The sequence below is a fragment of the Schistocerca americana genome, chromosome 1 (genome assembly GCF_021461395.2).
Source record: "Schistocerca americana isolate TAMUIC-IGC-003095 chromosome 1, iqSchAmer2.1, whole genome shotgun sequence".
Classification (NCBI taxonomy): domain Eukaryota; kingdom Metazoa; phylum Arthropoda; class Insecta; order Orthoptera; family Acrididae; genus Schistocerca; species Schistocerca americana.
The window spans coordinates 385,098,667-385,119,022 of record NC_060119.1 but is presented as its reverse complement, the minus strand read 5'-3'; the positions used below and the strand labels follow the sequence as shown (position 1 = coordinate 385,119,022).

Genomic DNA, 20,356 nt, shown 5'->3' with positions numbered 1-20,356 from the left:
TGAGCACTTACTTGGCTGTGCAAGGATGGAAAGAAAATGGGTGGTGATTTAGTAAATCAGAATTGCCATATAGAGATTGGCATTTTCCCCCTCTCAAAATTGGTACCACGCTGAGTTCTGAATTTTGAATCTCAGTGATGACTTTGTCATTTCTCAAACATATGCACATTTTACCTGTTGCTTTGATCAAGTAGATGTCTGCCTCTGTGTCTTTTCAGCAAATCGTAACTCATTAGTGAGAGCCCAAGAATATATCTTCCATGTTCCTAAAGCTGTTGAAAAACAAGAGATTGCGTCTAACAGAAAAAGAGGGAGTCTGTCAATAATTATTAGTGCCCCCACCCCCCCCCCCCCCCCCCCGTCCTCCCATACACACACACACACACACACACACACACACACACACACACACACACACACGCGCGCGCGCAAGCATGAGTGTGAACATATTTACTTCTTCCCTGTGACAGACATATTAAAATTAAAAACCATATGAAACCCTTCCTATGTAGTCAATCCTTAACTACTGTTTTTTGTGGTCATTGTTGAATATATACAGGCCGTCCCAGGAATAATTGTCAGTGTTCAGGGATATGGCAGGAGATAGTTTTCACACTTTTCTTGCACACTGACAGTGAATCAGAATTATATTCTGATACCACATACTTGATACTGTACATGTTAATAATTTTCATTGGATTTTGGCCTGTTTTTGATTCATATAGAGTTATTTAAAACATTAACAGACTGTCAGTTGTTGGTCACTGTTCTCTCAGTAATGCAAAATGCACAGTTGCTTCTTTTAATAATCTCATATCTGTATATGCTCATTGTAAAGACAATTTAAAGGACTGTATACTGTTACTGTAAAAAGTAGGTCATACATATTCTATATTAACTTAGCTTGTAAACAAAGTTGCCATAGACTAGTGTTCTAGATGATATTCAGTATTACGTGTATCTGTTAAGACTTTAGAGTGATATAGCCTCCTGTGTAGATAATTTCAACAGATTTTTCTTTGTTTCTTTTTCTTTATGGGCACTCAACAGTGAAACCTCTAAAAAGAAAGAGTACCAAAAATTGGGTTTAAATGTTGGGAAGAAAAATAGTAGTACAAGTGTTGAGTCATCAACAGGCACACAAAAAAAAGTAATGGAAACTTTCCTAGGTTTTGGACCAGTCCTTTAATAAACTAGAATACACAAACATATGTGCACCTACATTGTGCTGGCAGCTGCACTGGGACTGGGGTTGTCATGTGTGTGGGTAGAGGTAGAAAATAGTCGGTGAGTGGGAGGAGGGGTGGGAACAGGTGGCTGATGATCTGGAAGGAGGCAGCAGGTGTGCGGGATAGAAATGCAGCACACAGGCACCAAAGCTGGTGGAGTTTGTGTGGCACAAGCTGCTGATGACTTGTTGCATAGGATTCTGAGGTGGTCACAGGACAGAGGAAGAGGAGACTTGGGTAGAGGGTGTGGGTGCAGTTACTTAGCAAAGATTAAAGCCAGATGGTCCACAGGAATGAAGGATGTTTTGCAAAGATAACTCTAATCTATGTAGGTTAGAAAAGCTGTTGCTGAAGGCAGACCTAGCTGGCATGGGTGGTGATGCAGCCGTCGAACTCAAGCATGTTGTGCTTATCAACACATTGCACCACTGGATGGTCAACTCTACCCCTCAATCCACTCCTCCATAGCATCATCATTGTGCGCTGTATGAACTCCTTGGCTCTTGTGCCACATTCCTATCTGTTGCACCTGTTCTCTCTCCATCACACGTTTCTATCCCAGGTACCTGCTGTCCCCCACTGAGCCACCAGCTACCCTTCCCCTTGTGTGTGTGTGTGTGGGGGGGGGGGGGGGGGTGCACCCTGTCGATGACTCAATACTTCTGCTATTGAGTAAGTTATCTCCCTTACTCTTAAATTATTGACATTCAGTCAGGACTTTCCTTACCATATGATTTAAATGCCTGTTTTTCAGGAATTTGAAGACGCATTGAAACAACTAGATCTTCTGAATATTATTGAGACATCGGCATTAGGAAACTTGGCACTGGGTAATCATCGTAAACTGAGAGAGATCTTCTGCAATTTACTGCAACCTTTCCTTGAAGGGTATTTCATATTTTTTCATGTTGTGCGAAAGGTTAGTTCACTGAGTGTTTTTAATTTTTCATTATCTCTATCTGTTTTGAAAAAAAGAAAAGTATTTTTCCAGTACTGTCTCTAAATATATGATGTATTTAGACTTTTGAATATGTGTGTTTTAGAATTTATTCTGAGTGTGACTATGTTGCAGATATTTGCCTGTGAATGATAATTAGTGAATATTTTGATAGGTAAACTTTTCGGTTGTGATGTTTGTGTTTTTACTAGAAGTAGTAGTGGTGTTAAATTCCCATGAAATAAAATTGTCAGACAATTACAGTCAGTAAAATTTTCAGCCAAAAAGCTAAAAAAATGTTTCTGTAAAAAATAAGGAAGGCAATTCAATGTTTGTGATATTTGATCAGATGGATACTTAGGTGTGTGATATGTACTTTCAGTTTTTCTGCACAGTAAATTTTTATCTATGGTTGTGCTTTACCATACGGTGTCACTGTCGGTGATTAATAGATGTACTCCTGTTTTCAAGCATGCTGCAGTTCCCTGCACAGAGAAAGTGCTATTACAACAAGCTCAGAAGGAACTGGAGGAACTTCTACTCAAAGGAGAAATTAGCCACCCTTATTCTCTCTCATTAGATATGCTGGCTTCAGCACTGAAATCACTGGTATTACTTCAGGCAGTGACAAAACTAAAGAGGTTTGTGTGATCCAAACTTACACAACACTTACCTTGTTTACACCTGTAAAACCACTAACCTACATTTCTTTTTCATTTGTTTTAGCAGCGAAGAAATAAAGTATCAGAAGAATGAAAGTACATTGTCAAGTATTATACATGAGTTAGGTAAGCACTTTCAATAGTCAATCTGTTGTGTAAAAAGACCTATAGAACATTTAAATTAATAAGGTAAATGCTGGAATCACAATTGGAAAATTCTGCAACAATTAGTCTCAAAAAATCGTTTAAAAATTGTCAGTTTATAATGTAGTAGGAAAAGCTTCATCATTAATTTAAGATGAAATTGATTTGTGCTAAATACAGCTCCTCATTATTGCTACCACCACGTAAATGATTTTGTTGTGCTTGGGCATGGCTGTTACTCTACATGTCGCAGTGTGTACCTGTCATCTACCTATCCCTCATTGTTGTTCTTAGTCATCTGCTTGCATAGTTTTATGTTATCAGTTGCACATCAATGATAAATGAAAATCATAGTCATAGGACTAATAATATAAACAACATAATAGTCAACAATGTTGCACTCAGTTATGTGGAAAATGCTTATTGATTTTGTTCGAAAATTCAACTTCAGTTGCTAGCTTCCAATTACTGAAGGGCAGCGGAATCTCCATCTTCATCTGATCATTCAGATTAAGTTTTATATTGTTTTCTTAAATGCTGAGTGATGTCTGTGAAACAAATATGGCCTATTTCCTACCATATCCTTCCCTAATCTGACTTTGTGCTCGGTCTCTACTAGCTGTGCTCAGCCTCTAATAGCTACATCACTATGGCACCTTCAGTCTTATCTTACTTTTTCTCCAGTTACTGAAGTCCATACTTCAATAATATTTAGCATCTGCAGCAAGCACCAATATAAAGTAATAAAGAAGAGTAATACAGGAAATTGTAGGTATTAGCACTTTTGTACAAAAATTATTCACACTTATTCTCACTCAAAATATATTTTTCTTCAAAAATTTCTGCTATTCTTGCAAATTGAAAATGGGTACAGACTTCATTTTTTTAAAATCTTGATTGTCTCCTTTGATGCCATTGCCCATCTTTTACTCCCCTCCCCCTCACTCTCTATAGCTCCCAACTCATTTATGGGTACTTATGAGGTGAGCTTGGGTCCCCAAGTCATTGCAGCATTTATTTTCTGACTATTTCCCTTTGGTTTCACCTCCAGTGGATGCCCTGGTTGATGTTGACTCAGTCATTCTTTTGATTTCCACTTTCAGTTTTTCTGTTAAATCCTACACGCTTTTTGGTTTATCCACAAATGGCATGCATACTGGCTTGGACCTCCACTTTATTTTCAAAAATTTGAGCAGTAATGACTGCAGGTAGGTCATTAAGTTCCCAACATCATAGCCAGTCCATTTGGAGGGGGGGGGGGGGGGGGGGCGGCATCAGGTAGACAAAGTAGACACTGAAGCATTTGTGGGTCACTTTACTAGATAAAGTTGAGTTATAGTTTACAGTTGTGATGGAAAACTCTGTGCCACCTGTCATGAAATGTTTAAAGTGTGTGAAATATGGCCATCTTGTCTAGGTGTAGACATGAATCGACCTGTGGATATTACAACCAACCATTGCACACAGGTACTCCTGTGTACAGCTGTATTACTGCGCCAGTTGCAGAGAGGATCACTCCGATTTCTCATACAAAAACAGCAGTTGACCGGCGTTGCCTGGTGAAACGTTGTTGTGATGCCTCATGTAATGGGGAGAAATGCATACCATCACGTTTCCGGCTTTGATAAAGGTCGAATTGTAGCCTATCGTGATTGCGGTTTATCGTATCGCGACATTGCTGCTCGCGGTTTATCGTATCGCGACATTGCTGCTCGCGGTTTATCGTATCGCGACATTGCTGCTCGTGGTTTATCGTATCGCGACATTGCTGCTCGTGTTGGTCGAGATCCAATGACTGTTAGCAGAATATGGAATCGGTGGGTTCAGGAGGGTAATACGGAAAGCTGTGCTGGATCCCAACGGCCTCGTATCACTAGCAGTCGAGATGACAGGCATCTTATCCGCATCGATGTAACGGATCGTACTGCCACGTCTCGATCTCTGAGTCAACAGATGGGGACGTTTGCAAGGCAACAACCATCTGCACGAACAGTTCGACGATGTTTGCAGCAGCATGGACTATCGGCTCGGAGACCATGGCTGCGGTTACCCTTGACGCTGCATCACAGACAGGAGCGCCTGCGATGGTGTACTCAACAACAAACCTGGGTGCACGAATCGCAAAACGTCATTTTTTTCGGATGAATCCAGGTTCTGTTTATAGCATCATGATGGTTGCATTCGTGTTCAGCAACATCGCGGTGAACGCACATTGGAAGCGTGTATTCGTCATCGCCATACTGGTGTGTCACCCGGCGTGATGGTACGGGGTGCCATTGGTTACACGTGTCGGTCACCTCTTGTTCACTGACGGCACTTTGAACAGTGGGTGTTACATTTCAGATGTGTTACAACCCGTGGCTCTACCCTTAATTCGATCCCTGCAAAACCCTACATTTCAGCAAGATAATGCACAACTGCATGTTGCAGGTCCTGTACGGACCTTTGTGGATACGGAAAATGTTCGACTGCTGCCCTGGCCAGCACATTCTCCGGATCTCTCACCAATTAAAAGTCTGGTCAGTGGTGGCCGAGCAACTGGCTCCTCACAATACGCCAGTCACTACTCTGGATGAACTGTGGTATCGTGTTGAAGTTGCATGGGCAGCTGTACCTGTACACGCCATCCAAGCTCTGTTTGACTCAATGCCCAGGCGTATCAAGGCTGTTATTACGGCTGGAGGTGGTTGTTCTGGCTACTGATTTCTCAGGATCTATGGACCCAAATTACGTGAAAATGTAATCACATGTCAGTTCTACTATAATATATTTGTCCAATGAATACCCTTTTATCATCTGCATTTCTTCTTGGTGTAGCAATTTTGAAGGCCAGTAGTGTACTTATGTGGTTGGCTCAAGAATTGAAGACCGGACAGGTTATGTATTTATGTACAATAGGAGCAGTGACACTCCTAGTCTAGTGCATGCACTGTTTTACAGTGGAATTGGTGGCCATCTTGCAGGCTCTTCATTACATCCACACCCAATCACAAATTTTTCCTAATCAGCATGACTCCATGAGCAGCCTATAGGCCTTTACTATTTCTGACGTCTATTGATAACACACATATAAAATCTCCTCCTAGAACCTCATGGCAGTGAGAAGAAGGTAGTATTCCAGTGCTCCCCAGTCATGTTGGGGTACTGGAGAATGAAATTGTGGATCTTTTCCCCCCAAGAGGTTACTGGAAATGATGCTCTTGGAAATAAAGATACTGGAGTCTGACAGGCAGGTGACATTACATCACTGATCCTTAGCAGCATGGAAAAGAGATTGGAGTGTCACAGCCCCAGCCAGTAGGTTACCGACTATAAAAGAATTTACGACTGTGAAGCAGTCATTTCTTCGATTGTCTCATCATGAATCCACAGTCCTATTGCTCACATCAATTATCACATGGATGCTTCCTAACACAAACTGCCCCACCGATAGTTGGTTTGGCACTCTCCTGACAATCACCCAAATCTGTGATGAATCAAGTTATAAATTTTATCAATCAGAGTGAATTTTATACTTTATCTGCAACAGTGCCAGTTAAGTGAATAAATTCAAAAAATAAGAAATATGTATAACATTGCTTATTATCAGAGGATATTGTCACTGAAAATACAAACATGAACAGCTTGGGAATATCATTTTTCATTGAAAAATTATTAGTAAAATAAGTCAGACATGATGAAAACGTTGCTAAACTTTTAGCTTTTGAACACACACACACACACACACACACACACACACACACACACACACACACACACACACACACACACACATGACTACTGGCTACAGCCTCTCAGGCCCAACTCCAGGGTGCACCTGTTTCTGAGTAGGGCAACAATGTTCAGGTAGTGAGGGTAAGGTGTTGGCATAGGGTGGGAAACGGGAGGGACAGCAGGGTAGGTGTGGGGAAGATGAAGTGCTGCAGTGTGAGTGAGCAGGGATGTGGTGGAGACAGGGTAGAGTAGCTAGGTGCAGAGTCAGCAGGCTGTGCTGGGAGAGGGGGAAGGGAGAGGGTTGGGTTAGAGAGAGAGAGAGAGAGAGAGAGGACAAGACAAGGGGAAACGCCTAGTAGTAGGTGTGCTAATGGAATAGAAGGCTTATGTTGGGCTGAAGTGGGAGCAGGAAAGGGGAAAGGTGATTGGACAGTGACTAGCAAAGACTGAGGCCATGGGTATTATGAGAATGAAGGATATGCTGTAGGGAGAGAAAAGTTGGTGTTGGTAGGAAGGATTCAGATGGTGCAGGCTGTGAAGCAGTCACTTTAGGAAGCACATCTTGTCGGGCAGCATGTTCATCATCTGGGTGATCCAGCTGTCACTTGGCTAATTTGGTGGTGGCCATTCATATGGACAGATAGCTTGTTAGTTGTCATGCTGACTTAGAAAGCAGCACAATGGTTGCAGCATAGTTTGTAGATTACTTGGTTGCTTTCACAGGTAGCACTGCCGTTGATGGGATAGGAGATGCCTGTGACGGAGCTACAGTAGATGGTAGTAGGAGGATGTGTGGGACAGGTGTCCATCTACGTCTACATGGATACTCTGCAAATCATGTTTACGATTGGTCCCTCCGTCCGTTTCTTGGGAGGTGTGAACAATCACCTAAGGCGGGAGTGCCCTCAGAGAGGGCCCCCACAAGGGAGGAGCGCGCCACCGGAGACGCCGGTAATCATGGGGGATTCTTCCGCAATGGTTTCCTCATCTTCCACTATGTCTGCTCACAAGTGTAGGTTCACTGAGTCTCAGCCACAGACAGTTCTTCCATCGTTGCCACAGTTCCTTGTTTCTCGGTCTGACGAAGGTCACGACTTCTCCGCGGTCAACCCTTTCATTATACAGTAAGGTATCGATGCAATTGCAGGTCCTGTAAAGTCTTGTTCCAGATTACGGAATGGCACCTTCTTGTTAGAAACAGTCAGTGCCCTCCAGGCACAAAAATTGCTGTGTACTTCACTGCTCCACATCTTCCCTGTCCGGGTGGAAGCGCACCGCACTTTAAATTCCTCACGTGGAGTCATTTATACATGCTCCCTCGACGGATTGTCTGACGAGGAAATTCAACACTACCTGTCTGACCAGGGCGTAACGGCTGTTCATAGAGTTATGAAAAGGGCTGACACGAACATCGTTCCAACCCGTACTGTCTTCTTGACATTTGACAGAGTTCAACTCCCATCGAAAAACAAAGCGGGCTATGAGATAATTTCCGTTCACCCCTACGTCCCAAACCCTACGCGTTGCTATCAGTGCCAGCGGTTCAATCATACCAGCCAGTCCTGTTCCAACCCGGCCAAATGTGTTACGTGTGGTAAGGATGCCCATGAGGGTGCTTGTCCACCTCCGTCCCCTCGTTGCATCAACTCTATGGGTGACCACACTCCTTCCTCTCGAGATTGCCCCATTTTTAAAGACGAAAAGCTCATTCAGGAAATCAGAGTGAAGGAAAAGGTGTCTACCTTTGCTGCTCGAAAATTATTCGCCAGTCAAAAGCCCACTGTGCCTCAGACAGGAAAATACAGCACTGTCCTTGCCTCTCCTCGGCCAACAAAGGAGGCGGCCACGCAGTCTTGTGATCTCACCTTTAGTGACACGGTCGTCAGATCGTCCAGCGCAAAGATCGCCCGTTCCACCTCCCCACTTTCGCCTGCTCACTCTATGGCTCACCCTTCATCGGGTTCTGCTAAATCTCGATCCCAAAAATCAGACACCCGGACTTCCAAAAAAGAGCATACTCGTGAAGATTTTTTACGTACCCCAACTCTACAACCATCGGTTCCTCCTTCATCTAAACATCATGTTTCCAAGAAGGCTAATAAGAAACCCAGTTCCTCTCCTTCTCCATCACGCGTGTCTCATCTTCAGCACCACCTGGTGGTAACCGTCCTCGACCGTCTTCTGTGTCACCGAGGCGCACTGCTGGCGGCCGATCAACCGGCCGATCACTGGTGGCAGGAGCTGCTCCTGAACAACCTATGGATCAGGATCTTCTGCCTTTGGCTGAGTGACGTTCCACGCTGTCGGTCGCAAGCTCTGATCAGTCGTTGAGTTGACAGCAACCTTGGTCCTATTCTTCCATTTTCTGTCCACCCTATGTCCATTATCCATTGGAATATCCGCGGCATTCAAGCCAATCGGGATGAATTGACGATCCTCTTACGATCCTACTCGCCGGTCATCTTCTGTCTTCAGGAAACAAAGCTGCGTCCCTACGACAGCTTTGTTTTCCCCCATTTTCAGTCAGTCCGATTTGATCTCCCCTCTGTTGAAGGCACTCCAGTCCATGGAGGACTCATGATTCTCCTCCATAATACTCTCCATTATCACACAATCCCCTTAAACACTTCCTTCCAAGCAGTCGCTGTCCATCTTTCCCTTTCTGGATACACCTTCTCTCTTTGTACTGTATACATTCCAACGTCCACAGTCACTTCTTGGTCACCTTCCACCCCCCTATTTGCTGGTTGGGGACTTCAATGCCCACCACCTGCTTTGGGGATCTCCACATCCTTGTCCGCGTGGCTCACTATTGCTAGACGTCTTCCACCAAGTGGATCTTTTTTGCCTCAGCACTGGGGACCCCACATTTTTGTCTGCCTCCACGACAAATTTCTCTCATTTGGACCTTTTGGTCGGTACTGTTCCGCTAGCTCGGCGCTTCGAATGGTTCGCCCTTGCTGATACACACTCAAGTGACCACTTTCCATGTGTCCTTAGATTTCAGCCACAACTGCCATAAATGCACCCGAGATGCTGAAAGTTTGCCCAAGCCGATTGGACACTTTTTTCGTCTCTAGCGACATTCGATGACCGTCACTTTTCTAGCGTCGACGATGAGGTCACTCGTATTACAGACGTTATTCTTACAGCTGCGGAATGTTCAATACCTCGCACCTCCTAATTGCCCCGGCGACCCCCAGTTCCTTGGTGGAATGAGGCATGCTGTGACGCAATACGTGAGAGGCTACGTGCTCTTCGCATTTTCAGACACCATCCTACATTGGTCAACTGTATCCGCTATAAGCAGTTCCATGCGCGGTGCCGTCGCGTCATCTGCGATAGCAAGAAGGCAAGCTGGGACTTCTTTACTAGCTCATTTAACACCTTCACTCCCTCCTCGGAAGTTTGGAGTCGGATTCGACAGTTATCAGGCGCGCCTACTTTCTCCCCGCTCTCTGGGCTCACTGTCGCATACGATACATTAGTGGACCCCGTCGCAATTTCTAACTCACTGGGTCAACACTTTGCTGAGATTTAGAGCTCTTCAAATTACCTGCCAGCGTTTCTCCCGAAGAAACGTGCAGTGGAAGTGCGACCTCTTGCTTTCTCCTCTCAAAACCGCGAAAGCTACAATACTGTTTTCTCCATGCAGGAACTTCAACATGCACTCTCTTCTTCTCGCTCCTCCGCCCCAGGACCGGATGGTATCCACATCCAAATGTTGCTGCATTTATCATACCATAGTCTGCGTTACCTCCTTCGCCTTTATAATCGAATTTGGACCGACAGTACTTTTCCCAGACGATGGCAGGAAGCTATCGTCGTTCCTGTTCTGAAACCTGGAAAGGACAAACATCTCCCCTCTAGCTATCGCCCCATTTCTCTCACGAGTAGTGTATGTAAAGTTTTGGAGCGTATGGTGAATTGCCGTTTAGCTTGGTGGCTGGAGTCCCGCAGTCTTTTAACACCTGCCCAATGCGGTTTCCAAAAGCATCGTTCTGCAGTTGATCATCTTGTTGCTCTCTCCACTTATATCATGAACAATTTTCTCCGGAAACGCCAAACAGTAGCAATATTTTTTGATCTGTAGAGAGCATACGATACCTGTTGGAGGACAGGCATCCTCCGTACACTGTTCTCTTGGGGCTTTTGCGGTCGGTTGCCCCTTTTTCTTCGCAAATTTATGGCACAGCGCACATTTAGAGTGCGGGTGAACACTACTCTCTCCCGTACTTTCTCCCAAGAAAACGGGGTACCCCAGGGCTCTGTGCTAAGTGTTGTACTGTTTGCCAGTGCCATAAATCCAATTATGGATTGTCTCCTTCCTGATGTCTCGGGCTCCATCTTTGTGGACGATTTTGCGATCTACTACAGCTCTCAACGGACCAGCCTTCTCAAACGACGTCTTCAAGGCTGTCTCGATCGCCTCCACTCTTGGAGCATTGAAACAGGCTTCCGCTTTTCTCCCAGTAAGACCATTTGTGTTAATTTTTGGCATCGTACGGAGTTTCTTCCACCTTCCTTACATCTTGGACCTGTCAACCTTCCGTTTTCGGACATCGCTAAATTCTTGGGTCTTATGTTTGACAGAAAACTGTGCTGGTCCTCCCACGTTTCCTATCTTTCAGCTCGCTGTCTGCGATCCCTCAACACCCTCCGTGTCCTGAATGGTACCTCCTGGGGAGCGGACCGAGTAGTGGTCCTTCTCTGCCTCTATTGCGCCTTAGTGTGATCGAAATTGGACTATGGAAGCATAGTTTACTCCTCTGCTCGACCGTCTATTCTTCGGCGCCTCGACTCTATCCACCATCGTGGATTACGTTTAGTGTCTGGAGCTTTTTACACCAGCCCTGTGGAAAGCCTTTATGCTGAGACTGCTGAGCCTCCGCTGTCCAATCGGCGAGCTGTCCTTCTAAGTCGTTATGCTAGCCGTTTGTCTTCCATGCCCACTAATCCGGCCCATGACATTTTTTTCGACGCCTCCTTGGATTTAGGGTATGCAGGCCGCCCTTCCTCCCTACTACCACTGGGAGTCCGCTTCCGTCAACTGCTCCATTCTCTTTCCTTCCGCTTTCCTAAAACTTTCTTGACAACTTGGGGTACAGCACCACCTTGGCTCCGTCCCCGGACCTGCCTGCTCTGTGATCTTTGTCAGTTTCCCAAGGATGGTACCCCTTCACTTGTTTATCATCGGGCATTTTCTGCTCTGTGCGCACAAATGAAGGATGCCACATTTATTTACACTGATGGCTGAAAAACATCATTTGGTGTAGGGAGTGCCTATATTGTTGGCGACGCCCCAAATCGATTTCGGCTTCCTGACCAGTGTTCGGTTTATACTGAGGAGCTTTACGCTGTTCTCCAGGCTGTCCAATACATCCATCTTCATCAGCGGATACAGTATGTCATCTGTTCAGATTGTCTCAGCTCTCTCCTCAGTCTCCAAGCTCTCTACCCTGTCCACCCTCTGGTCCACCGGATTCAGGACTGCCTACGCTTGCTCCACTTGGGGGCCGTCTCGGTGGTGTTCCTCTGGATCCCAGGACATGTTGGTACCTGTGGAAATGAGACGGCCGATATAGCGGCCAAGGCTGCAGTCTCTCTTCTTCGGCCAGCTATTTGCCCGATTCCCTTCGCCGATCCACGGAGTGTTTTATGTCGTCGTGTTGTTCTTTTATGGCATGCACATTGGTCGACACTTCCCCATAATAAATTGCGGGACATGAAAGCTCTTCCCTGTGCTTGGACCTCTTCCTCTCGAACGCATCGTCGGGAGGAGGTAATTTTAACTAGACTCCTGATAGGGCACTGTCTTTTTAGCCATCGACATCTTTTAAGCAGCGATCCTCCCCCACTCTGTCCCCACTGCTCTCAGCTGTGGGCGTTAAGACACCTTTTACTTGAGTGCCCCTATTTTACTCCGTTACGCGCCCGTCTACAGTTGTCACCTGAAATATCATCCATTTTAGCTGATGACACGCGCTCAGGCGTTCGCGTTCTCGACTTTATTAGTGACAGTGAGATGACGTCAGTCATTTGAAGCTTTTTTGGGGACAACCAATCCCTTTCTGTAGTGGTTTTTTAAGCTTTCCTTCTGCTTTTAGTTTCTCCAATTTTTTGTTTCGTTCCCATTGCTGCTGGTTTCCATTTTCATGTTTTACCTTTTCTTGTCGCGGACCGGGCGGTAATGACCATAGCAGTTTTGCGCCCTAAAAAAAAATTAAAAAAAAAAAAAACCTGTTTAAGTGCCTGGCAGAGGATTCATCAAACCATCTTCTCAATAATTCTTTATTATTCCAATCTTGTAAGTGCACAGAGAAAATGAACACCTGAATCTTTTGGTGCGAGCTCTGATTTCCCTTATTTTATTATGGTGATCATTTCTCTACGGTGATCTAGGTTGGCATCAACAAAATATTCTCGCATTCAGAGGAGAAAGTTGACGACCGAAATTTCTTGAGAAGAGTCCGCTGCAACGAAAAAGCTTTTGTTTTAATAATATTTTGCATCTAGGTCAGTTTTTAGGGATATGAGCCCTGAACCAAGGGACTGGGAGCAGGGACAGAGTAGGGATGGACAAAGATATTGTGTAGGTTTGGTGGGTGGCGGAATACCACTGTGGGATAGGTAGGGAGGATAGTGGATAAGATATTCATCATTTCAGGCATGATGAGAGGTAGTAGAATGGAAAATGTAATTCAATTGTTCCTGTCCCGGGTTGTGTAAGATTTCACTGAGGCCTTTGCAGACCGAAATTATCCTGCCCCTTGTCTCTCCAGTCACTTACCATTTCCCACATGCCCACTGTCTGGTCACAAAGGAGCACTCCTCTTATGACTCAGTACCACCCAATGCAGGAGCAATTGAATCACATTCTGTGCCAGGATTTTAATTACCTCTCTTCGTGCCCTGAAATGAGGAATATCCTACGCACTACCCTCACCACCCCTCTCTGCCGCACACCGAACCAGTACAATATCCCTGTCCATCCCTACTCCACCCCTGCTCTCAACTCCTTCCCTCATTACTAATACCTCTGCAACAGACCTAGATGTACGACCTATCTTGTACATTCGTCCACTACCACTTACTCCAGTCCTGTCACAGGCATCTCCCATCCCATCAAAGGCAGAGCTACCTGTGAAAGTGGCTGTGTTATCTACAAACTAAATTGCAACCACTACGTTACTTTCTATGTGGGCATAATAACTAACAAGCTGTCCATCCATATGAATGGCCTCTGCCAGATTGCCCAAGAGACAGATGGACCATCCAGTTGCTGAATGTGCTGTCCAACACAATTTGCTTCATTTTAATGACTGCTCCACAGCATGTGCCATCAGTATCCTTCCTACCAACACCAGCTTTCCTGAATTTGCAAGTGGGAATTCTCCCCGCAACGTATCCTTCATTCTCATAACCTCCTTGGCTTCAGCCTTTGCTGGTTTCTGCCCTCTACCACCTTCCATCCTCTCACTCCAGTCCTATGTGCACCTTCTATTCCACCAGTGTACCTATAGTACTCTGATGAAAATTACTTTGTAATTTAGATTTCAGTGAGTCCAGTGCTAGGGGCCAGCCGTTGTCCAATCCTTTCTGAAATTCAATGTGCTTGTGTGCTGCTTGTTTTGTAGGTATGTTCAGCACGTCTTGAAGCTTGGCTGGCTGTATGCTGGCAACACCATTGCCTGCCACTGCAATCTGTCAGTCACAAACTAATTTCCATCAGAGTATAGTCTTTTCCCCTTCTCTATATCTCTCTCCTCCTTTCCGCCCTCCCCCCCAGCACAGCCTTCCAACTCTGCACCTATCAGCCCTATCCTATCTCCACCACGTGCCTGCTTGCCCCCACTGCAACACCACATCGTCTTCCAACCCTATCCTGTATCTTCCCCTCTTCTTGTCTGTTGCCACCTCCTTACTTCCACCTCCCACCCCGGATTGCTGCTCATGTCAGATGCGGACTCAAGCAGCCGTGCGTGCGTGCACTCCTCCTCCTCCTTCTCCTACTCCTCCTCCTCCTCCTCCTCCTCCTCCTCCTCCTAGCAGAAGAGTTCAAGGGGAAGGAAGAGAGTTGAAGCAAAAGGACTGGAGAGGTTCAGGGAAAGGGGTATGGTTCAGAAAAGTCACACAGAAACCAGGCCAGTTGAGACTTACCGGACAGGATGAGAAGGAAAGAAAGAATCAGTCTTTCCTTCTCATCTCGTGTGGTAAGTCTTCCCTGACCCAGGGTTGTGGGTGACTTTTCTGAACCATACCCCTTTCCCTGAACCTCTCCAGTCCTTTTCCTCCACCCATCTTGCTCTCCTTTCAACTCTTCTGCCAGAAGCTTGTAAAAGTTAAAGCCTTTTGTGTGTCTGTTCCCCTGCTGTCCCTAGGTGAGTAGATTTTTTATCTATCCATTTACTTTATGTTACCAATAATTGATTATTTTCGTTGAAAACTCTTGAAAGCCATACAATGACAATTGATGATGTGAAAGGACTGAAAATATGCAATATTTTGAAGAATTCTAGACATTGTTTTGTGTGTGTGGTTTGAGCAGGACAGGAGAAAAGGATCTCTGTTGAGTGGATCAGTCAGTAAAAAAAAGGCACTGATTTTGTATGAAAAATGATGTGAAAATGGAAAGTTCACAGTGAGTGAAAAAAATTACACGCCATTCAAAATGTAATCATTTTGGGTGAGAAGCTGTGTGCTGATGAAACAGCTGCCAATGAATTTATTCTGAAATTTGAAAGCATAGTCAAAAAGCTTGACCTGATGCCTGATCAGGCATATGAAATTGATCAGTCTCTTAAACTGCAAAATGCTCTGTACAGGAATTCTTGCAATGCAGAGTCAGTCTATAACAGGTACAAAACTTGCCAAAGATAGAATTACTATTGTTGTCTGTAGTACTGCTAATAGCAGTCAGAAGATGGCCAATGTTTGTGGGAATCCAATCTCTTTAACAAATGGTTTCATGACCAATTAGTCACTGCCATTCAAAATACCTAAGAGGGAAGGTGGGGGGGAGAAACTCTCTAAACATGCCATATTGATACTCGACAATGCGACATCTCATCCATCTGAAGAACAACTTCAAATGGTGAAATAAAAGCTGTATGTCTTCCTCCCGACACAACATGTCTAACCCAGCCCATGGACCAGGAGCTCATTGAGTGGCTGAGGTGATATTGTCGAAAATACTCTGATCGGTATTGGAGAGGACACAAAAAGACAACAGCTTGCTTCAACTGATGAAACCAATAAATGTAAAAAATGTTTTTATACAATTGCCAAAGTTTGGGATGAAATGTCTGCATAAATGCTTGAAAATTCTTGATACAAACTGTGGCCAGAAATGAATGAGACTAAAGATGAGACCTCAAAACAAACAAGTGACAGGAATCAAGATGAAACAGACCACGCGACAAGTGATGAAAGTGAAGATACAGACACTTCAGCAGTTTTGAGGCATTTGTAAACCTTAAAACCGTACACTGAGCCCAGTGACATCTGTAAGTGGATCAGTATGGCTGACATTGACTGCACAATAGAAGAAGAATTAACTGATGATCAAATTGTTGATGTTGTAAGTGAAGGAACTGATAGAATGAGAAATGTGATGATGGGCAACAAAGACAATGAACCTGCAGCTCAAGTAGCACAGGGACAGGATGTACATAAAGTCCGGGAACACTTTCAAGTATTTGTTACACAAGAACTAAACACTGTACAGATGTCAGTACATATTGCATTTTGAAGAGAAACTCTGAAAGTTTTTTTACAAACATTCGATATGCTAACCATGAGTGACCCAGCAGACATCAATACAGTAATTGAATTCTTGCTATACCTGTCCCAGCATGGCATCGTTGACTGTGGCAGTCACTTCCCATATTCTCCCCCAGAGCTCTGCTGCATCACATGGTAGAGGCGGTGCATACATCAGATCTTTAATGTGTCCCCATCGAAAAAAGTCACACGGAGTGAGATCTGGTGATCAGGGAGGCCATTTCATGAAACAGCAGTCCCCTTCTGTAGCACAGCTGATCCATCGATGCAGCTGTTCAGGTACCCACGAACTTCACGATGAAAACTGGGTGGGCCCATCCTGCTGAAAGATGAACGGAGAGGCATTGGAGCCATTTTGAGTTCACGTGATACATGATGCACCAATTTCTTTGGACTCCTTATGAATGTCTCTCATACATGCTCCACATTCACTTCACCAGCACTGAGAAGTCTGCTTCCCTTTGCTGGGCACAAGCAACCCATTGTAACGAATTTGTTGTGCCAATGGTAAATGGCTTTCCTTGTTGTTGGCTTCTTACCATACTTGGTTCTAAACATCCGTTGAACAGCTAGAGTTCAACAAAAACAAGTGCTCTACAACACACAGAAAGCTCACTCCGTTCCTGAACTCGCCACGTTTGCGACTAGCGCTGACTATCGGCAAATTACCAAACTACGCTGTGGCGGTATACATGGGGAAAAAAAACTTTCAGGGTTTCTCTTCAAAATGACATATGTATGACATCTGTACAATGTTTGGTTCTTGTGCAATAAATAATTGAAAGTTTTCCCAGACTTTATGTACACCATGTAAATGGAGAAAATGCATTTCATGTAGCCTTTTAATACATATAACAAAGTTTTGTGTCTACCCAAAAAGACATATTGTGGATAGATAATGGCAGTACATAACGACAAAATCAAGGTGGTTAGCTGCTGGGCAAAATCTCAATACAGATTTTCTCATCCTCCTTAAGAACAGAAATTTTTTTTACTGTGTGACCTCATGTTTTAAACAGTTAATTGCAAATCAGTTCTGTGGCACTGCAATACTGTAATAAGGTATGTACAGCTGACCTACATATACATATACATCTACATAGATACTCTGCAATCCACCACGTGGTGCATGGCAGAGGGTACCCCCATACCAGTACTAGTCATTTCCTTTCCTGTTTCACTCACAAAAAGAGCGAGGGAAAAATGACTGTCTATATGCCTCCGTATGAGCCCTAATTACTCGTATCTTATCTTTGTGGTGTGTATGCACAATATCTGTTGGAGGCAGCAGAATCATTCTACAATGAGCTTCAAATGTCAGTTCTCTAAATTTTCTCAATAGGGTTCCTGGAAAATAATGTTGCCTTCCCTACAGGGATTCCCATTTGACTTCCCGAAGCATCTCCATAACACTTGGGTGTTGTTCGAACCTACTAGAAACAAATCTAGCAGCCTGCCTCTGAATTGCTTTGATGTCTTCCTTTAATCTGACCTGGTATGGATTCCAATCACTTGAGCAGTTGTCAAGAATAAGTTGCAGTAGCATCCTATATGTGGTCTGCTTTACAGATGAACCACTTTTTCTTAGAATTCTCCTGATAAACTGAAGTCAATTATCCATCTTCCCTACCACAATCCTCAGATGTCTGTTCCATTTCATATCACTTTGCAATGTTATGCCCAGATATTTAAATGACGTGACAGTGTCAAGCAGGACACTACTAATGTTGTATCAGAACATTATGGCTTTGTTTTTCCTACTCACCCCCATTAACTTACATTTTTCTACATTTAGAACATCACACCAACTAGAAATTTTGTCTAAGTCATCTCGTATCCTCCTAAAGTCACTCAACTTCAACACCTTACTATAAACCACAGCATCATGAGCAAACAATCGCAGATTGCTACGCACTCTGCCCGCCAAATCATTTACGTGTATAGAGAATGACAACAGTCCTGGGTTCTATAACTTAAAAAGTCTGCAAACCACTCACATATCTGTGAACATATTCTATATGCTCGAACCTTCTTTAACAGCATGCAATGGGACACCTTGTCAAATGCTTTCCGGAAGTCTAGAAATATGGAATCTGTCTGTCTGCCCATCATCCATAGTTCACAGTATATCTTGTGAGAGAAGAGAAAACCGAGTTTTGCATGACCAATACTTTCTAAAACTATGCTCATTTGTGGACATTAAGCTTCTTGGTCTCAAGAAAATTCATTAGACTCGAACTGAGAATATGTTCAGGAATTCTGCTGGGCAAGAGATTCACAATAAATGCGAGCTAAGTTAGGGGTCAGTGCTGTAGAGTACTTTCTGTAAAATCAAATTGGGATTCTATCCGGACATGGTGACTTATTTGTTTCCAATTCTTTCAGGTGTTTCTCTATGCCAGGGGTGCTTATTGCTATGTCTTCCACACGAGAGTCTGTTTGATTGTTGAACAACAGTATGTTTGTGTGATTCTCTTGTGTGAATGATTTCTTGAATGGGAAATTTAAAACTTTGGCTTTTGTTTTGCTTTCTTCAACTGCCACTCCAGATAAGTCAACAAGTGACAGGATGGAAGCCTTAGAACCACTTAGGGATTTTACATAGAAGCAGAATTTCCTCTGCTTCTTTGCCAGATCTTTTGCTAAGGCATGGTGGTGGCAGTGGTTCTATGCTTCGTGCATAGATCTTTCTACAGACGCACAGGTCTCAATTGACCTTTGCTTGTCATCTTTTGCTCTTTCTCTTTTGAACCGAGAGTGCAATAACCTCCACTTCCACAGAATTTTCTGAATCTTGTTATTAAACCATGGTAGGTCTTTCCTGTCCTTAATCCACTTTACTAGGCACATACTTCTCAGGACTATGATTTACAATCTGCTTAAACTTTGACCTAATTTCTCTGTGTCTACCTTACTGGAACTAAGTGATGTCAATTCACTGTCTAAGTGAGATGCTAGTAACTGCTTATCTGCTCTTTCTATCAGAAACATTCTCATACTGTTCTTAATTGATTTATTAACTTTCATAACCATAGCTGCTATAATGACATCATGAGTGCTAACCCCATTTCTATACTTACGTTGTTGATAAGGTCTGGCCTATTTGTGGCTACAAGGTCTAAGATATTTCCATTGCACCTGGACTGCCAAACTAACTGCTCAGAACAGTCTTCATGAAAAGTGTTCAAAAGTACTTTGCATGAGTGTCTCTCTGCAATGAATCCAAAGACATCCCAGTCTATACTTGATAGGTTACAGCCTCCTCCAAATAGTATTGCATAATCTGGGTATTACATGCTACTGACTGTAGACTTTCTTTGAATTATTCTGGAACTGTCACAGTGGATTTTGGTGGCTGGTGAAAATGTCCAACAATTAACTTATCGCCTACCTGTTATATGTCACCAGGTAACTCTACTGTCACACTCAACTTCAAACTCAACAGAAACAACATTTTTGCCAACTGCAATGAACATTCCCCCTCCTATGGCCTCTAACCTGCATTTCTGATATATATTCCATGATTTGTTAAATATCTCAGAGCTTCCCACTTCAGGTTTCAGACAGGTCTCAGTCCTGAGAATAATTTGAGCATGAGAATTTTCCTGGAGGGCAGTAGATTCAGGAATTTGTTACAAATACTTCGACTATTTACTGATAAAATTTTGACAGCATATGTGTGTTTATTCAGAATGTGGTCTGACTTCCCTTGCTGCATATTGATTGGTGAATGTTCATCATGGTACCTAAAACTACTGCATAGCCTAAAAAAGCTTCATGTGCACTCCATAAGTACTCTGCTATCCGGATAGCTGCTTTCTCTGTGTAGTGCACACCTGACCTATTGTGGGGAGTCATACAACTTTCACTCACAGCACCAATATCTT

At 43.9% G+C, this 20,356-nt stretch overlaps 1 protein-coding gene across 3 annotated transcripts in view; it reads left to right on the top strand.

Moving 5' to 3' along the window:
- Positions 1 to 20,356, top strand: part of LOC124601276 (dihydroxyacetone phosphate acyltransferase) — a 125,860-nt gene that overhangs the window by 79,598 nt on the left and 25,906 nt on the right. For 2 of the 3 annotated variants that reach the window (XM_047136232.1, XM_047136231.1), the window contains exons 11-13: positions 1,984 to 2,148; positions 2,638 to 2,807; positions 2,893 to 2,954. In XM_047136232.1, coding sequence (XP_046992188.1) covers positions 1,984 to 2,148; positions 2,638 to 2,807; positions 2,893 to 2,954 — 397 coding nt within the window. The remainder of the gene's footprint in view (positions 1 to 1,983; positions 2,149 to 2,637; positions 2,808 to 2,892; positions 2,955 to 20,356) is intronic. The other variant, XM_047136233.1, reaches the window with a different exon arrangement.